We start from the raw sequence: 19653 nt of genomic DNA, 5'->3' as shown, positions 1-19653 counted from the left end.
TGCTGCTGTCTCGGTCTCATTCTTACACTGTGTCTATGTGTGTGTGTGTATGAGAGAGAGAGAGAGAGAGATAGAGAGAGAGAGTTATTTTTATCTGAGTAGGTGAAGATGGAGATGTTTTTTAGCGAAGCCATAAAATGTTTACTACAGACCTCACACACTGCCGCTATTGTTTGGGACTGTGGAGCTTCTGTGTATGTGTGTGTGTGTGTGTGTGTGTGTGTGTGTGTGTGTGTGTGTGTTTTCTCCTCCCTCTCCCAGCTGTGCTAGTTTGTGCTCAATGTGCCCTTGTTTCAATCTCACTCCACATCTCCCTCTCTCTCTCTCCCACACACACACTGCAGCAGTAGTCCTGCAGATTTCTGCTGCAGTGTGTGTGTGTGTGTGTGTGTGTGTGTGGTGCATCATGGTAGTGTAAATGAAAGCATCTCAAATGAGTTAATAATGAATCCTAAATGAATGAAAGGGATAGTGTGTGGTGACTGTATCTATGGTTACCTACAGTGCACCTTTGATCCCATTTGTTGATATAGCTGCCTTAGTTATTTTACACTTATGACCTTAACGGTCTTTAAAAAGATTTTACCTAACATTACACACGCCCTGTAACAGCCCTTACCTCAGACATTTAGAGAGTCTTTATTCTTCTAGTAACAACAGTGGAACCCTTCTTGGTGCTATATAGAGCCGTTCTTTGAAGGAATACCTCCATTCTAGTTAAGATTGCTTTAAGCAGGCAAGAAGCATTCAGGGTATCCATACAGTTCTTTGAATTGTCTGGGGTCTATACAAAACCACTGCCTATTCCACTGCCTAACCCTTGGAGGATCCCCTTTTTAAGTTCGTACAGTGAGGTTGCATTTGCAGGTGAAGCATGTTTTATTTATTTTAACATTGCTATCAGCACTCTAACGGTCTGCAGCTCACATTCTACATTATTTAGTGTTTTTGTCTTGAGGTCACAGCATAGAGACATTAAAATACTTTCAGATGGACATCCACAGCCTGTGTGGTCAGATCCAAACCGCCACCAGAACCGATTAGAGCTCAAAGAATGAAGGTATAGGTATAGAATGGAGGTATAGGGGTTAGATGATCAAGGGAATAAGGACATTCTATTGAAATATGTTAAAGGGGGTAGATCATAAGGAAATAGGGTATAGGAGTTAAAGGATATAAGGAATAGGGAATAGAGGTTAGATGGGAATCGAATGGGAATGGGTTAGGGATAAAGGGTATAAGGGATAATGATAAAAGGTAAAGGGGTACAGAAATAGGGTATAGGGGTTAATGACAAGGGCAATGGAGTCAGAGGAGAAATTTAATGTGGTAGGGACTGAGGTAAAAGGAATAGGATATAGGGGTTATATCATGAAGAGTATAAAGAGAGAGGGTATAAGGGTTAAAAAATAGAGAAAATAGGATATACTGGTTAGGGGATAAATGGAATAGTGTATAAGGATTAGAGGATAAGGGAATAAGCTAAGAGGATATAGAGAATAGGGTAGGGTCAGGGATAATCGTAGAAGGATTAGGGGCTAGGGGACAAATGGAATAGGGCATAATGGTCCTAGGGTATAGGTTTATGAATTACAGAAAATTGAGAAAATGGTAGAAGAATTAGGGGATACGGGATAATAGGTTAAAGGATAAAGGAAATGGACAGTGTCTCGTAATGATGTAATAGACTTCTATTGCTTTAAACCTGAAATGGACAAAATAACCCTAAACAACAACAACAACAACAACAAAAAACAAGGCCTGGGGCATAGGAAGATGCTGTGTCTTTAAGATCTGCACCCAGTGGCGTGTGTGTGTGTGTGTATGTGTGTGGACGGCGGGTCTGTTTATTGTTTTGGAAACAAAAGCGTGAGTGAGAACGTTAAAAGAGAAGTGTGAGAGTAACTTTATCACCACATCAGAGGCAGCCGAGCAGAAAACCCTCGGACCAATACTCAGCTCAACATACACACACATGCGCGCACACACACATACACACATGGGTAAGTTCCTCTGAATGCATAAACATATACCTTATGCTTGTCTCCATGTGACTGACAGGAGTGTTAATTATAGTGAGGTGTTTGGTTGGTGTGTTGGGTGTGCTGTTAGTGAACAGCTGATACAGTGTTCAGTAGAAACCAGTGACTGGTCAGAGAGTGAGCATCTGTTTGTTCAGGTGTGTTTGATAGGTGTTGTGTAGATGTGTGAGTGTATAGACAGGTGTGTTAGGTAGATGTTTGTGTTGGTAAGATGCAGTGATTATTCACTGCTGGTGCTAATTGGCTCTTAATTGGTTCAGCTGTTCTAATGAATGCATCTGCTGATCCAGGTCCTCACAGCTACTGATATGTGTTTGTGAGAGTGTGTGCATGCATGTGTGTGTCCTTCCCCTCAGAAGCTCCTGCTCAGGGTCAGATCGGGTCTTCCGCTCTTTCTCCTTCTCTCACTCACTCGCTCTATCTCTCTCGCTTGCTTTTTCCCCTCATCTCAAGTAGCAGCTGCTTACGATGTATTAACATAATATTTGCATAGATTTGCATAGGCGTGTACAGTAGAGTTGAGTGTAATGGTGGTGGAATGTGAAAGATGTTTGGTGAGCGTGAATCATTAATGTGGGAAGGGAGACGGGAAGGGAGAGTTCTGAAAATCTGGATTCGAATATAGAACATTGGGTTCCACAGACAACTTGTTTGTTAATAGACATCTTTTAATATGCAAACATTGTGTTTCACTGCAAACTAATATAGGACCATTCAGTATACATATGTAACACCCTGCTTCATAGAAATGATATTCAATAGAACATTTTGAAAATAGAAAATTTGTTAGGATTTTGTTCCACAGAATACAAAACATTCTGTCTCATAAAAATAGAACTTTTTATAACCATTTTTGATATAGAACATTATGTTCTAAAGCAAACATATAATACCATTCTGTTACATAGGTTTTCTAATATAGATGTGTTCTGTAGTAATATTAAAATATAGAGAATTTTTATGTTCCACAAAAAGCTTCTAATCTAACACATTCTGCTCTGTAGAAATGACCTAAACATTCAGTTCTATAGAAATCCTCCAATACAATAAAATCTGTTCTAAAAAAAAAATGACCTACAATATAAAGGACTGTTCTAAATGTTTCGTTCTATAGAAGTCTTCCAATACAATCTGTTCTAAACAAAGGAAACATAGAATATAATGACACACAAATCTTCAAAGAACATAGACATTGAATATTTCTAATGTTACACATTATGTTCAAATGTAAAACACTGTGCAAAAGATTCTGTTCTACAGAATCATCCCATTTAATACATTCTCTTGTATAAAAATCCTCCAGTAGAAATGAATGTTCATCCAGAGGTATTATGAATAACTACATTTTCTGAGGAAGAACCTGCCTAAAGCCCCTCCTCCCCATTTAACATCCTATAAATACCACATCTACCTTGTTCATGTGTCAGTCTTTTGCAGTAGTCTTTGCAACCCTTCACCATCCTTCTCCTCCCTTTTAACCCTTCAAACAGTCTGTGGCTCACTTGAAAGTGTTATACAAACTGTTATTACCAAAGAGTAGCCCCACCAGTGTGTACAGAAGTCCCTGTAATTGCTGAATACTGTGACTTTGTGTGTTATAAGCCTTGCTGCATTAAGGAGTTAACTCATATCTCCTATAGCTCCTTTCTGGCTACACTTATCAGATGAGGGACCAGCTTCCTACAACAAAGAAGAAGCCATCTGAACTCCAGCCCAAAGTTCTTAGTTTTGTAGTTAGAATTCTCTGCCCTCTCTACAGTCTATTCCCAAATGATCATATGCTGAACTAGCAAAACACATATTTCTGTAGAAATCTTCCACTTTAAAGCAAATGTTAATCTACAGAAATCTTCTAATATAAGTATACTGTTATATATACAATTTCTAGTCTGAAACATGCTGTGGTATAGAAAACGAATATTCTGTATAGATTAAATAAATTTGTAATATTAAATATTTAGTTCTAAAGCAATCTTTTGACTGAAAATTATTATTAAAGATTTCTAATATAATTTTGTTTGGTAGAAATCTTACAAAATAAAATACTACTATAAAATATCAAAATATAAATATTCTCCATTATCAAACATTATGTATTGAAATCATGTCAGTAAAACATTTTGTTCTGTTAAAAGTCTAATTTTTTATTTTTTATTATCTTATTTTCTTATCTAAAATATTCTGTTCTATAGAAAACATCCCATATAATACATTCTGTTCTATAGAAATCTTCCGATATAATATTTTGTTCTACAGATAATTCTACTAGTATAATATATTTAGTTTCATAGAAATCTTATAACAAATTCTGTTATATTGAAATATCTATATCTATCTATTATGCTCTGTTCATAAGACATCTTTCTCTATAAAACATTTTATTTTACAGACGTTATCGTATATTACACATTCTGTTCTATGGAAATCTTTTTGAAAAATGTTATATTCCATAGACTTTTTCTATATAACAAATTCTGTTAAATATAAATTTCCAATAGGACATATAATTTTTCATTTCAATATTCCATTATGAAATATAAAACAAAATAAATCATTAAATTCTATAGAACATTTACAGTATATAACATTAGATCCTACAGAACCTTAAAATATAAAACCTGAAGTTCAATGCAAGTGAGATCTTTACAGAATGATTAGTGTAACAGGATTTCATTTTGCAGTAATTTTAGATAATTTCTTTTGGTCCCTTTATGATTACACATGATGTAAGTGGTGGTTGACATGTTTTAATTCTATGATCATTGACTCTGCTCTAATGAATGAACATTACATACACATACATACATAGAACAACAAGTCCATACGCCTGTGGCTGCCTAATTCTGCCTGTACACATTGCAAGTTTAGCAAGTTAACACACGCACATGCACAGAAAGACTGCTACATCTACATTGTGGATCCATTTTCAGTGGTGTTACTGTTTTGTCTGTGTGTGTAAGAGCTTTTTCAGATCAGGAAATGTTTTAGGCAGAGAGAGGGGGGGGGGGGGAGAGGGAGAGAGAGAGAAGGATAGAGAGAGAATGTGAGAAAAGAAAAAAGGAGTAAAATGACAAAACTATAGAGAGTAAGATAGGGAGGGGAGGAGAAAAAGGAAAGAAAGGAAAGAGAAAGTTAAGAATTAAGTCAATAGAACTATGGAAGGGAAATAGTGAGAAAATTAGAAAAAAAGAAAGAAGTGAGAGTTTATTTGTACACTACTGATTCTCTACAAGTAAACAATCAAAGCGTTTATTTCCTTACCCATTCTCAGTTCTCTCCCAGAGGAAGGCCAATATTCCCATTACATTAACACCTGGGTTATGTAATCAGTCCTTCCTTTAAAGTAAGTCAGGTGAGCTGCTGGTGGAACAGGAGAAACACAGTGTCTGGAGTTCAGACAGCTTCCAAACCTGCTCTTCTGTATAATAGAGTTCCATGAGCCACTGACTTTATGTTTATTAGGGTCTATTCTAATGTTTTTATAGAGTTTTACACTAAACACACTCACTGACCACTGACTTTATGTTTATTAGGGTTTATTCTAATGTTATATAGAGTTTTACACTAAACACACTCACTGACCACTGACTTTATGTTTATTAGGATTTATTCTAATGTTATATAGAGTTTTACACTAAACACACTCACTGACCACTGACTTTATGTTTATTAGGGTTTATTCTAATGTTATATAGAGTTTTACACTAAACACACTCACTGACCACTGACTTTATGTTTATTAGAGTTTATTCTAATGTTATATAGAGTTTTACAGTAAACACACTCACTGACCGCTGACTTTATGTTTATTAGGGTTTATTCTAATGTTATATAGAGTTTTACAGTAAACACACTCACTGACCACTGACTTTATGTTTATTAGTTTAAAGTTGATTGTTAAATGTATAATCACCACTACTGTAAATTTGCTGTTTTAAACATACACTAGCAGCAGTAATTATAGTTTTTTTCAAAAGTGGTCCAGGCCCACCACTGATCACCATCCCCAAATTTTTGCATGAGACTGTATATGTACACACATACAGACAAAGAAATACAGACATATATATATATATATATATATATATATATATATATATATATATATATATATATATATATATATATATGTGTGTATTTCTTTGTCTGTATGTGTGTACATATACAGTCTCATGCAAAAATTTGGGGACTTCGGATCAAATGACAAGCTTTGTTGATGTTTCAAGTAAATAAACTAATTAGGAAACAAACCTAAATGTCAGCAGGTAACAGATTGCAAACACAGTACATTTATATATATATATATATATCACTGTAACTCACGTTAGTCACCCCATTGTGGTCAGTCCTGCCATGACCTTGACCCCAATTTGACCCCCCAACCCGCCTGACCTGCTGGTGCCAGTGTGAGCTGCCCTGAGGCAGTGACATAAGTGTGTATGTGTGTGAGTGTGTGAGTGTGTGGTGTAGTGGAGTTCTTGGTGGTTTTGTTTGTGAATGACACTGCCTGCCTTTGTCTCTGCTGCTAAAACAAAAGCCATTGTAGATCACACACTGAGGCTTTTTACTGACCGCAAAACGTAGAGCACACTCACACACTCAGCCTGGAGAGAGGGAGGGAGGGAACGAGGATTGGAGAGGGAGGTGTGGAGCTGAGTGATGAGTGAGTGGGCGAGATTTCAGATGTGAAGAGTGTTTTTTTCCCTCCTTGAGGTGGAAGAGCACCTTAAGACTCTCGGATGGTTTCATGTTTTACAGCGTCAGCATTTTTAAGAAGAAGACCGGCACTTCTGAAACTTCCTCTTTTCTAGATCTTCTTCTCAGACTGAAACTTTTCTCTTTTTTGAAAGGTTTTCAGTCCAAAACATCTTCAGCTGGAAGGTTCGTTTTTTTTTTTTGGCCTGACATTTCTTTTTTTTAGAGCATCTACATCCTGAAACACATTCCATCTACAGTTTCTTTGGTCCAAATTAATCTGTCTCTTTTAGACAGTGGTTCTCCATTGCTCTAGAACCCCTGTGTGCACGGAGCACCTGAGCTGACTCTCAACGTTTCCCCGGCGCTTGGACCCCGCCATTGCCGCAGATGTTTCCGGTGAAGCAGCCGTGGCTGTGTAAAGCCCTAGGTGCACCATCGGCCTCCGCTAGCTTAACATCATCAGCATCAGCAGCGCTGGTGCTCACCCACTGACCCACTCACATGCCCCTGCCGGCTCGGCATCCTGGGATTTGTAGTTTTTCTGAGTGCTGTTGCTTTGGTTTCTGGGCTTGTTTTTGGTGATTCAGGATGATGTATGTTTGTTCATGGAGTGAAAGGTTTTGATTGGCCGCACAGTGCCATATTAGGCTATGATTGCTCTGGATCCTGCTGATTTGGGTGCTTTGCTCTCATTTACTAACAGATTCAGCGTAATGCAAGGAGTGTGTACAGTGTGTAGAACATGCTGTGTGTTTGTTTGCCATGCATAGAGTCATGTTTGTTTACGATTAGTGTGTGTATTCACTGCAAGTGTGTGTGTGTGTGTGTGTTTGCATGTGTATATGACCCAGCTTCAAGTTGGTAAAGCTTTGTACTGCCTGCTAATAACACTGTAGTAATTAGCTTCTCTAAGCTAGCTTACTTAGCTAGAGGTGCTGAGGAGGAGGTGTGTGTGATGAGAATGTAAGACACAGCTTAAACATAGTGTAGCATGTAGCTAGTAGACTCCTACACTGTGTGTGTGTGTGTGGTAAGTTTAGTTAGTGTGTAGCCGCTATATTCCTGTGCCAGTGTTCCAGATGTGTGTGTGTATAGTGTGCGCAGTGTGTGCGGTGTGTGTGTTGATCTGTTACTCGCCCGCAGGTTGCTATGACTGCTGTGTGCGTTGCCTTGGCGCAGTGCCGTACGCCAGCCTGGCTGCCACGCTGCTGTGCTACGCGGGCGTGGCACTGTTCTGTGCCGGCGGGCACCAGGCACTCACGCACACCGACACGCTCGTCCAGATGCACTTCGCTCGCTCGCTGCAGGACTACGTGGTGCTGGCAGACTTGTGAGTGTGTCGACAACACACACCGCTAAACTCTGAGCAGAAAGAGTCCTTCAACTAGTAATGGAACTCTTTTTGGTACTTTAAAGAACCATTTGGTAAAAGGTTCTAGATACACCCATCTACAACAGCTTTGTTGTTTGTATATGAGAAACCATTATAAGGGCCTTCACTTGAAATTGAAATGAAGTAATATGGAAATGAGTCCATACAGTTCATATATGGAAACTTAACTGTAAAAACAAGCTGTTTCTCTGATGACCAGCTCATTGACATGTCTCTGCCCATTCAGCCTACCACAGTTTAGCCCCGCCCACTGGTAGAGTCATGCTTAAGAGCTCTGACCTCAGTTTGAATAAGGCAGAAGGCTGTATGGCCAATCAGAACTGGTACCCATCTTAAAGGTTTAGTAACAGAAACAGCCTGTTTAATTCTAAAAGATATAGAACGTTTGGTAAGTGCAGTTCAGAGGAAAAAGAAAATGTAAAAAAAAAGTAAGATATGGACCCTTTAACCAGACAAAAAATCGCTTATCCATTCAAGGGGTGCTTTGGATGATCATGGTTCTAAATAGAGTCATTGTCTTAAATAAAAATATTTGGCAAGGGTCTATATATATATATATATATATATATATATATATATATATATATATATATGTTTTATGGTGTCTAATATATATAGTAGAGGTGAATAAATACTCTACAATGGTAGAATACTCTATAGTGGCAGTGAATACATTTTAATGGCTTTAGGAAAACTTCTCATCAGATCATTTAGGATTTACTATGCTGCTATTGTGTAAGTTACCAGCAGTTTAGTCCAAGTCTAAGCATAATCCTTGACCAGGAATCTGACACTGTGTTATTACTATTTAATGTAATTCCCAGAAGTTGTTCTGAAGTCAGTTTGGTGTGTTGTTAAACACAGTGTAATCTACTCTGTGTGTGTGTGTGTGTGTGTGTGTGTGTGTGCAGTATTAAATACTTCCAGTATGTAATCTACGGCCTGGCTTCCTTCTTCTTCCTGTATGGGATCCTGCTGCTGGCCGAGGGTTTCTACACCACCAGCGCTGTGAAGCAGACCTTCGGAGAGTTCCGAAGCACTCAGTGCAGCCGCTGCCTCAGCCTCACCGTGAGTGTGTGTGTGTAATCTGAAGTGTGGTGTGAGTGAATGGACAAACTGCCAAACTGACATGCAATATTATTTTATACAATCCTGAACTGAGGTGTGAGTTGATAACACTCTAAATGTAGGTATTGTGATATAAACTGAGGTGTGTGTTACAGTCTCTCATTAGGGTTGAATATTAATAACACTCTAAATGTAGGTATTGTGATATAAACTGAGGTGTGTGTTACAGTCTCTCATTAGGGTTGAATATTAATAACACTCTAAATGTAGGTATTGTGATATAAACTGAGGTGTGTGTTACAGTCTCTCATTAGGGTTGAATATTAATAACACTCTAAATGTAGGTATTGTGATATAAACTGAGGTGTGTGTTACAGTCTCTCATTAGGATTGAATATTAATAACACTCTAAATGTAGGTATTGTGATATAAACTGAGGTGTGTGTTACAGTCTCTCATTAGGGTTGAATATTAATAACACTCTAAATGTAGGTATTGTGATATAAACTGAGGTGTGTGTTACGGTCTCTCATTAGGGTTGAATATTAATAACACTCTAAATGTAGGTATTGTGATATAAACTGAGGTGTGTGTTACGGTCTCTCATTAGGGTTGAATATTAATAACACTCTAAATGTAGGTATTGTGATATAAACTGAGGTGTGTGTTACAGTCTCTCATTAGGGTTGAATATTAATAACACTCTAAATGTAGTGCTCTGTGTGTTTGTGCTGCAGTTTATCATCGTGACATACGTGTTAGCTGTGATCTGGTTGGTCGTTTTTGCCTTCGCTGCAATCCCTGTCTACTTCCTGTTCAACATGGCTGCAACATGCCACACTGTTAACATCTTGTCTGAGACGACCACCAGCCTTAACCAGCACGCTTGGGTCTGCATGGACGCACGCCAGTTCGGTAGTAATGCCCGTGGTACGCATTCTGTTGAGTCATGTGTTAAGATTTAAGCTCTTTAACTTTAACTGTGTGTGTGTGTGTGTGTGTGTGTGTGTGTGTGCAGGACTTCTTCCCTGGAATGCCATGCCAGGCAAAGTGTGTGGAATGACCATGGCCAACATCTGCAAAACACCAGAGGTACACACATACACACACACTCACTGAGTAGTGGACAAGGTCCACAAATCCTGGACAAAAGTACTCACTGTAACCTAAGTATGAGTAATTCTACTAATTTCTGCATAAACAAATTCAGACTGGCCAGCTTTGGCTGGTTAGACTGGTAGACCATTGAAAATGGTTGATCATCATAATCTGCATGACCAGGCAGGAAACTTAAGCATAACCAGTATGACCAAGCTGGCAGACCTGCATAACCAACATAACCAAGCTAGCAGACATGCATGGCCTTGTGTGACCATGCTGGATGTCCAGCATAAACAAACTTGTAAACCAGCACAACCAAGCTGATCCACCAGCACAACCAAGCTTAAATTATCTGACTGAAGGGTCTGACCAACATTACGACTAGCCTGGTCAAATTGGTGGACCTGCTGATCCAGCAATCTCAAACCATGCAACCAGCATAACCAGAATGACCGGGCTGGTATACTCGCATAACCAGCATAACCAAGATGGTATACCAGTGCACCCAACATGCTCAAGCTGGAAGACCTGCATAACCAGCATGACCAAGCTAGCAGACATGCACAACTTATTTGACCATGATCAACCAGCATAAACAGCACGATGAAGCTGGTTCACCAGCACAACCAAGCTTAAATGATCTACCAACTTTACGTCTGGTGTGGTCAATTAGGTAGACCTGCTAATTCAGCACACTCAAATGAAAACATGCGTTAAAAGAGCTAAGCTGGTCTACCAGCTCAATCAGTGTGCTACCATGTTTTTGTCTGGATGACCATCTGAAACCCGCTACCAGCAAAAACTGGTTTTGAGCTGCATTATTCAGCTGAGATTAGAGTTACTGTTACATTCATTTTTAGTTCTACTCACACATTAGAAATACAGTTATAAAATAGTAGGTAGACTTTCCTGTTTGACCAAGGCACATTTCGGTCCTTTTTTTTGGGTGTTAAAAACCAGTAACATCGTAAAGTGTTGTGTGTGTAAGGGTCTGTATCGGTTCTATGAGGCTAGCATGATCTTAGCAGAGCTAATAAAACCATCCACGTTGCTGTGTAATGGCCTGCTTGGCGGCTCATGCTCATGTTTAGGGTCTGTGTTTAGGGTCTGTATCGGTTCTACACCCCCCCCCCTTAGCTCCGCTAAGATCATGCTAATTTCTGCTAGCCTCATAGAACCAATACAGACCCTAAACATGAGCATGAGCATGAGCGGCCAAGCAGGCCATTACACAGCAACGTGGATGGTTTTATTAGCTCCGCTAAGATCATGTTAATTTCTGCTAGCCTCAGACTGGAGATTTCCTGTTATGTTAGCATCAAGCTAATGGTGGTGAATTTTGGCTATATATAGCAGCTCCTTAGATGACAATCATTGAAGTCACATAGTCGACTCCTTGAGTAGAGGCTTGAACTCAGAGCTAGTCTGTGATTATCACTGGAGCCTCTTAGCTCAGTTTAGCTTACTGTAACCCATCTGACCGACCCTCTCGCATATGTGATCATTACTGATTCATCTTCTGTTGGGTTCTCATATGCATATGTGAGTGTGATTTATACAGGTCTGCTGTTGCTGCAGTTTCCTTCAGCATTAGTAAAATCTCTCTCTCTCTCTCTCTCGTTCAGTTCTATGTGACATATGATTACTACATCACTGCATTCGCTGGTGCAGGAATCACGCTTCTCGCCCTGGTAGGTGACTCCTTCACACTTGCGCTCGTTCTCTTTCTCTCCTTCTCTCTCACCTGTACTATTCACTTTCATACAGGTGCTCACTCGTCTCACACTCTCTCGCTCTGTCTTGTCTCTCTTTTGTTCTCCTCCTCTGTAGGTCCTCTACATCGTGGCCGCCACCTACAACTATGCCGTCCTGAGGTTTCTAGGCAGGAAGGGGATCCGTTGCTAGGCGCAGTGTTGCTAGGCGCAGCGTTGCCAGGCGCAGTGTTGCCAGGCAACAGGTCTCTTCTCTGATGCGCGCTGCTGTGCTTGCTGTTGCGTTGTCACGACGACCAGGCCTGTGGGGAAATCGCTGAAGAGTCTCATGAAGCCCTCCGTCTGGAAGACACACCCGCTCACACACACACACATACACACATACACAAAAACAAACAAGCAAACAAATAAACAAACAAACACATGACCACGAGAAAACAAGCGCAACAGCCGTGTAATTAGAAAGGGTTTAGCACCTACTAAACAGAGTGAATCAGCGTTAGGAAAACAAACACAGGCGGCGAAGCCAAAACATAACGTTACCGTATTTCTGTGTTTCACCAAACTGCCAGAATTTCCTACTAAAAGGCTAATAAATAAATAACAGTATCAGAAAAGATCACCCAGCGCTGCAGAACCAGTGATGTGATGTGCATTTCTTGCATCATTTTTAACCCATAAATACAATTAAATAAATACAGTAAATGCAAAGTGACATAGTGTTTTACTGTACATTCTCAATGAGGCAAAATTAAATTAATTTCAAGCATTTATGTCTTGCAGAGTCAAGCGGTGCACCCGTCCAACTATGTGTGCAGCTTAAGCAATATATAAATAACATAATAATATGGCAGTTTATTAAGTGATATAAAATGCTAAATTAAATAATTTGACATGGTTTGATGTTTGAAACATTTAATGTTCACATAATTATTCAACAAAGTTATAAAAAGGGACTTTTATTCTGCCATGCTGTTAAGAAAAAGTGGGCAAAGTGTTGCTTCAGAAGGAGGACCTTAAGGCTGTGTCTGAAACTGGAGGTAGTTGACTTGATGCCTTGCTGCACACACTGCTGTAGCAATGAAGGTCTCTGTAACCAAACCATGAGGCCAAGGTATCTTGACAGCTCACTGCTAGATATGAGTGTTTAGCTGTGGAAACATTAGCCTTCAGCATTTTTGCCCAGTAAAACAGAAGGCTCGATTACTGACCTTCAACTGAGACATCAACTGACTAGGCTCCTTCCTGCCTCAGAATCCTGTCAGAACAGGCTGCATTTTTTTACGTTTCAGACACAGCCTAAGTAACCTTCACAGAGCAAAGCTATTATTAGCAAAAAAAAAAAAAAAAGAATTACAAAAAAAAAAAAACGGCTTAAAAAGTCATGTACGACCCCAAGAAAAGCATTTAATATATAAATATATAATAATACCTTGATCTTGAGGAAGAAAGTCTGTAAGAATATTACAGAAGTAAGTCTGTAAGTACAAAGGCTAGTATTTACTGTAAAAAAAATAACTTTACAATGTAATTATTTTAATGATGTGTGGTCACATGGGTGGTAAAATTAATTCTCCTGTTTCTCATGATTTTGTTATAAGAGCTGTGATACAAATACTGAATATTAAACATATTGGATTGATTTGTGCAGATATAAAAATGCACCTTATAACATTTTTTTTTTTCAAATTTAAATTAAATTAAAATGAAAATAATCCAATTGTATTATTTTGATCCCCCTTAATGTCTATTTATTTCACATATTCTCACAGTTCTGAGAATGTTTACGTTACCATCAAGTGGGACACTGATAGATACTGGACTTCAATATGGTCATGCCCACAAGTGGTTTCAGCAATGAAAACAATGACAACTAATCTACAGTCTAGCACAGCAAGCCCTTACAGACTGACGTTTAAGTTACAGTGTTCGCATTCCCCTTCTTATAAAACATAAAGGGTTCTTTGAATGAGAACCACTTCTTTTTATTCTAAGAACTTTTTAGACCAATTTTAGGGTGGAAATCTTATTAACTTCTCGAACTTAAGTTGGCTTATAAGGTTCTTCTATGACCTAATCCTGGTTCTGGAAGACCTAATCCTGGTTCTAATCCTGGTTTACTCTTGGGATCCAGCACACCTGACTCTGGTTTTCAGATACAGAGTTTATTTATTACCTGCCCCAGATGTGTTAGATAAGGGGCGGAGCTAAACTGTGTGAGATAGATCAGCAGAACCAGGGCATCGCAGTTAGAACCCTTTTAGACTCCTTTATTTTTTAAAAAGAAGAATCATCAATACTGATCTTTACGATTTTACTGGTTTCCGGTGTATCTGCTTTGATCGTCAGCGCGACTGATACACACTCTGTCAGCAGTGTCAGCAGACACAGCGGCACGTTTACTGAAGTACCTAAAGCTTTAATTAGCAGTCCTCATTAAAATTAAGCACATTATTATGTAAATAAATGATACAGACCAATGTATAAAGGAATGAATGAGTGGTGTTTGAGGACTGAGTGCTGTCCGAGAGGGAAAGCAGCGCTAATTCTCACAGTGAGGGTGTGTGTGTGTGGGGGGGGGGTGTTTGGGGGTGGAGCTGCTCTTCTGTTTCCTCTTCATCATTTCATCAGTGATTTTCTCCTCCATTTGTCCTTTCATTATCACTCTATCTATCTATCCTCTGAAGCGCTGAGTAACACACTACTGACATACACATTCCTTTCTCTGTCCTTCTCTATCTCTCCCTTTCTTCCCTCACTCTCTTTTCTCTCATCCTTCTCTCCTTCTCTTTATCTTTTCTCTCTCACCTTCTGTATTTCCTTTCTCTTCCTCTCCTTTCTCATTCTCTATCTCCCTTCTCTATTTTTCTCCTTCTTTCCTCCTTCTTTCTAGGTTTCTATCCATTATTGCCCCCCCCCCCCCCCCATACACACACACACACACACACACTGCTACATTTACCGTCTTCAGCAGATGCTGTCCTGCAGTGTGGCTGATGTGAGTGTTGTGTTGTGCAGTCGCGCTGATGCTTTAACATCACATCTGGTTTAAATGTGTAAAACTACAGATGAACTGAAGGTTAACATGTGTTGACCTTCTAGCCTGAGTTATATACAGATACCTGTACTGTGTGTGTGTGTGTGTGTGTGTGTGTGTGTTAGTGTGTAACATCCTGACTGATCAGTTCTGGCTGTTTGGAGGATCTCTTCAACAATGGTGCTACAAACAAAATACAACATACACTAACTCCTCCCTGATCTGCATGTTTTAAAATGAAAAGAAATATTAATAAATAAATAAATAAATAAATAAAAGTGTAACCTGTACCGTAATGCTGTGTTTTGAATATATAAGTGTTTGTGCTGTGCTGCACTTACAGCTTGTGTATAATTACCTGTATTAAAGTCTAACTATTCTGAATGACAATTCATTGATTGGTATTTTATTTATTTTAATGTAATTTTTGTTTACTTTTTACCACTTTGTCACCTCTTCTGGCTGAACGCTAGATGGTGCTCATAAGAGATTAAAAACATCCCAGAGGAACGATGGTCTAAGGAGCTTTTCAGCAAATTTATCATTTAATCACATTTTGTAATTTTCTTAACACTGAATAGCATAGAATTCATATTTTAAACTCCAGTTATGAGTATAACAACCAATCACCAGTCAAAAATGGCTATCAAATTAGCCCTCAGTAGCAGTAATACCAACCAAGCAAAACTCAACAGCCATGCTAACCAGTCGGCACCCAGTAGCAGTGATGCTTACAAATTAGCACTCTATTCTTCAGCTCTGATGAATGGTTAATGAGCTGTGTACCTGCTACTAAGTTCAGCTCTTAGCATGCAGCTTGTTAACCAATCAGCCCTCAAAACACTGCTTGTTAACCAATCAGGCCTCAGAACACTGCTTGTTAACCATCACCACAAGCTCGTTAACCTCCGCCATAAAGGTTTGTTAACCATCTTAACCAATAAGTACTTATCACATAGATCGTTAACATTTCAGAGACCAGCTGGCCAGTGCCTCTCTGTTGTAGAGGTAGGAAAATGCTGGTCAGTTTTCTCTGAGGTTAATTTTATGTCTTATGGACTGCAAATACATTCTGGTCCTGGTTTAGCCAACAGGGATTTAGCCGAGAGATTCAGCACTAGGCCTAACCCCTGGTTTAACTGGCAACTCTCTCTGTTGCCCTCTGGTGTTTGGTCATGTTTCTGTTATAAAACTGTATGATTAGTTTTGATAAAAAATAAAAATCAACACAGCATTCCACACACACACACACACACACACACACACATACTTAAATGTCTGCTTTAGATTTTTTATGACAATGTTAATCAGGTTATACACAGAAGATACAGAAGAAACAGGTCAGGGTTTTTTTTACAAAGCATATAATTATTAGAAAAAAAAGGATCAACTCAAAATAAAAGCTGTTCGATGCCAATTGGCCGGTTTCAATTTGTTTATTAATTCATTTGGATTAACTGACTTGTGGGTTTGCCATGACAGTGCGTCGCTAAGTCGTGACCTCTTCTGGTGGCCAAGGGTTACTGGGTACGATGCGTCGGTTATCCGAAGTGGAGGACAGTGTCGAAACAGCCATCACAGTAAATCTTACCATTGTGGTGGAACATGGAGGATAGCAGGTCACCCAGCGGCTTACCACACGTACCGCACTGTCCCAAAACACACACACACACACACACACATATATATATATACATATATTAATTTACATGTTTCTTACATATACACACACATAAACACACACACGCTACTGTGTCAAAGCTACAGCAACACAAAGTCAGTAAGCAGCTCTGGAGTAAATGCAAATTAAAGTGCTGCTGGACAGTGCTGTAATTAGTCTGGACTAAACAGAATTAGTATGTAGCACTCACACACACACACACACACACATACAAATCATGTAAACTAGAACAACTTCACTGCAGCACAGCTCTGATCAGTTCTTTATTATTCAGCATTATTGATCTGGGCAATGTGCTACATGGGGTCCTGAATAATTCACTGCCTCCTGTCTCCTTGTTTTCTTTCTTTTTGTTTGTTTGTTTGTTTACTTATTTATCCATGTTTCAGTCTTCCTCGTCAAACATATACAATCATCTGTGTGGGCTGGTGTTTATATGTAGGTGTACAGAAAGGGTTGTTTAAAAGGGTTCTTTCAGGGTTCTTTCAAGAAACTCTTGGAAAGTTAAACGGTTAATCACATGCAAGGAAAACATCTCATAAATGATTCTTTATAGAACCTTTAAAAAGAGCTCTGAAAAGCACCAAAGATGGCTCAACTGTTGTTGCAAGTCAATACAATGATTTTTATACGTGAGATTGATTAGCAAACTGAAGAACAAAGGGGTGGAAGTGTGTTCATTAGAGACGGTACCTTAAAGCATTCTGGGTGGCAGCAGATCGGAGGAATGTTCAGTGAGATTTTCACATTACCATCCACAGGCTCGTTACAGAACGAGCACAACACCTTATTGACAGCGCTAGAGAGAGAGAGAGAGAGAGAGAGAGAGAGAGAGAGAGAGAGAGAGAGAGAGAGAGAGAGAGAGGCATTAGACATAGATTAGAATATTACAACATAGAGAGAATATTAACCCTTAATAACCCATAGTAAACACTGAATAACTCAGGTAGATACAGAATAACCCATAGTAGATACTGAACTCATAGGAGATACTGAATAACCCATAGTATATACTGACCTCATAGTAGATACTGAATAGCCCATAGTAGATACTGAACTCATAGGAGATACTGAATAACCCATAGTATATACTGACCTCATAGTAGATACTGAATAGCCCATAGTAGATACTGAACTCATAGGAGATACTGAACTCATAGGAGATACTGAATAACCCATAGTAGATACTGACCTCATAGTAGATACTGAATAGCCCATAGTAGATACTGAACTCATAGGAGATACTGAACTCATAGTAGATACTGAATAGCCCATAGTAGATACTGAACTCATAGGAGATACTGAACTCATAGGAGATACTGAATAACCCATAGTAGATACTGAATAACACATATTAGAGACAGAACTCTTAGTAGATACTGAATAACCCATAGTAAATACTGAATAACCCATAGTAAATACTGAATAACCCATAGTAGATACGGAACTCATAGTAGATACTGAATAACCCATAGTGGATACTAAATAGCCTATAGTAGATACTGAACCCTTAGTAGATACTGAATAACCCATAGTAGATACTAAATAACCCATAGTAGGTACTAAATAACCCATAATAGATATTGAATGACCCATAGTAGATACTAAATAGCCTATAGTAGATACTGAACCCATAGTAGATACTGAATAACCCATAGTAGATACTGAACTCATAGGAGAGAGAGTGAGAGAGAGGCATTAGGACATAGATTAGAATATTACAACATAGAGAGAATACTAACCCTTATTAACCCATAGTAAACACTGAATAACTCAAAGTATATCCTGAGTAACTCAGGTAGATACAGAATAACCCATAGTAGATCCGTAGTAACTTATAGTAGATACTAAATAGCCCATAGTAGGTACTGAACTCATAGGAGATACTGAATAGCCCATAGTAGATCCTGAGTAACTCATAGTAGATACTGAATAGCCCATGGTATATACTGACCTCATAGAAGATACTGAATAGCCCAAAGTAGATACTGACCTCATAGTAGATACTAAATAACCCATAGTAGATACTGAATAACCCATAGTAGATACTAAATAGCCAATGGTAGATACTGAATAACCCATTGTAGATACTAAATAGCCTATAGTAGATACTGAACTCATAGTAAACACTGAATAGCCCATAGTAGATACTGAACTCATAGGAAATACTGAATAACCCATAATAAATACTGAATAACTCATAGTAGATACTGAATAGCCCATAGTAGATACTGAACTCATAGGAAATACTGAATAACCCATAATAAATACTGAATAACTCATAGTAGATACTGAATACCTCATGGTAGACACAAAACAATTCATTTTGGAGACTGAATAACTCATAATAGATATTGAACAATGCGTAGTCTAAAATAAAAAATCATATTACATACTGAATAATTCATAATAATTATTGAACATTCAACATATTATACAGTCGATACTGAATAATTCATCATATAATGAAGAATACATAGTACATAACTCGTAATAGATGCTGGATAATTCATTGTGAACACTGAGTAATTCATAGTGGATACTGAATAAAGTATATCACAGACTCACATTTGAGGTTTACTGAAGCCCCCTGCTGGAGTTTCAGCAGCAGCATGTGCTGAATCAGGCACAAGGCCTTTTTCTTCAGGTGCCTTTGCAGTTGCCTCAGGTGTTTTTAACACAGGTACTTTTACCTGTGGAGCTGGTGTTTCTGCTGCAGGAGTTTGTACTTCGGATGCTGTGGCTGTTGCCGCTGGTTTTGTTTCAGGTGCCTTTGCCACAGATGTTTCTGCGGCAGCTGTTTTTACTTTACGTGCCTGTGCCACAGGTGCTTCTAGTAAAGGTGCCTTTGACACAGGGGTTTTTATTTCAGGTGCCTTCCTTGCAGGTATTTCTGGTGCAGGTGTTTCTACCACAGATGC

General features: G+C 38.8%; 1 protein-coding gene across 2 annotated transcripts; it reads left to right on the top strand.

The window, feature by feature from the left end:
• Positions 1 to 1894: 1894 nt before the first annotated feature.
• On the top strand, positions 1895 to 15441 carry plp1b (proteolipid protein 1b). 2 transcript variants are annotated; one of them, XM_072676677.1, is made up of 8 exons: positions 6667 to 6923; positions 7031 to 7167; positions 7884 to 8070; positions 9045 to 9201; positions 9939 to 10116; positions 10220 to 10293; positions 11928 to 11993; positions 12133 to 15441. In XM_072676677.1, exons 2-8 carry the CDS (start codon positions 7128 to 7130, stop codon positions 12205 to 12207), a joined length of 777 nt encoding a protein of 258 aa, XP_072532778.1. In that variant the 5' UTR covers positions 6667 to 6923; positions 7031 to 7127; the 3' UTR covers positions 12208 to 15441. The 2 variants fall into 2 exon arrangements, with proteins under 2 accessions (XP_072532779.1, XP_072532778.1); XM_072676678.1 differs by lacking the exons at positions 6667 to 6923; positions 7031 to 7167 and adding an exon at positions 1895 to 2003.
• Positions 15442 to 19653: the final 4212 nt, after the last annotated feature.

Source organism: Salminus brasiliensis, chromosome 1, assembly GCF_030463535.1.
Source record: "Salminus brasiliensis chromosome 1, fSalBra1.hap2, whole genome shotgun sequence".
In the NCBI taxonomy this organism is placed as follows: Eukaryota; Metazoa; Chordata; class Actinopteri; order Characiformes; family Bryconidae; genus Salminus; species Salminus brasiliensis.
Note: the sequence above shows the minus strand (reverse complement) of the source record. Positions and strands in the feature narration are given on the sequence as shown.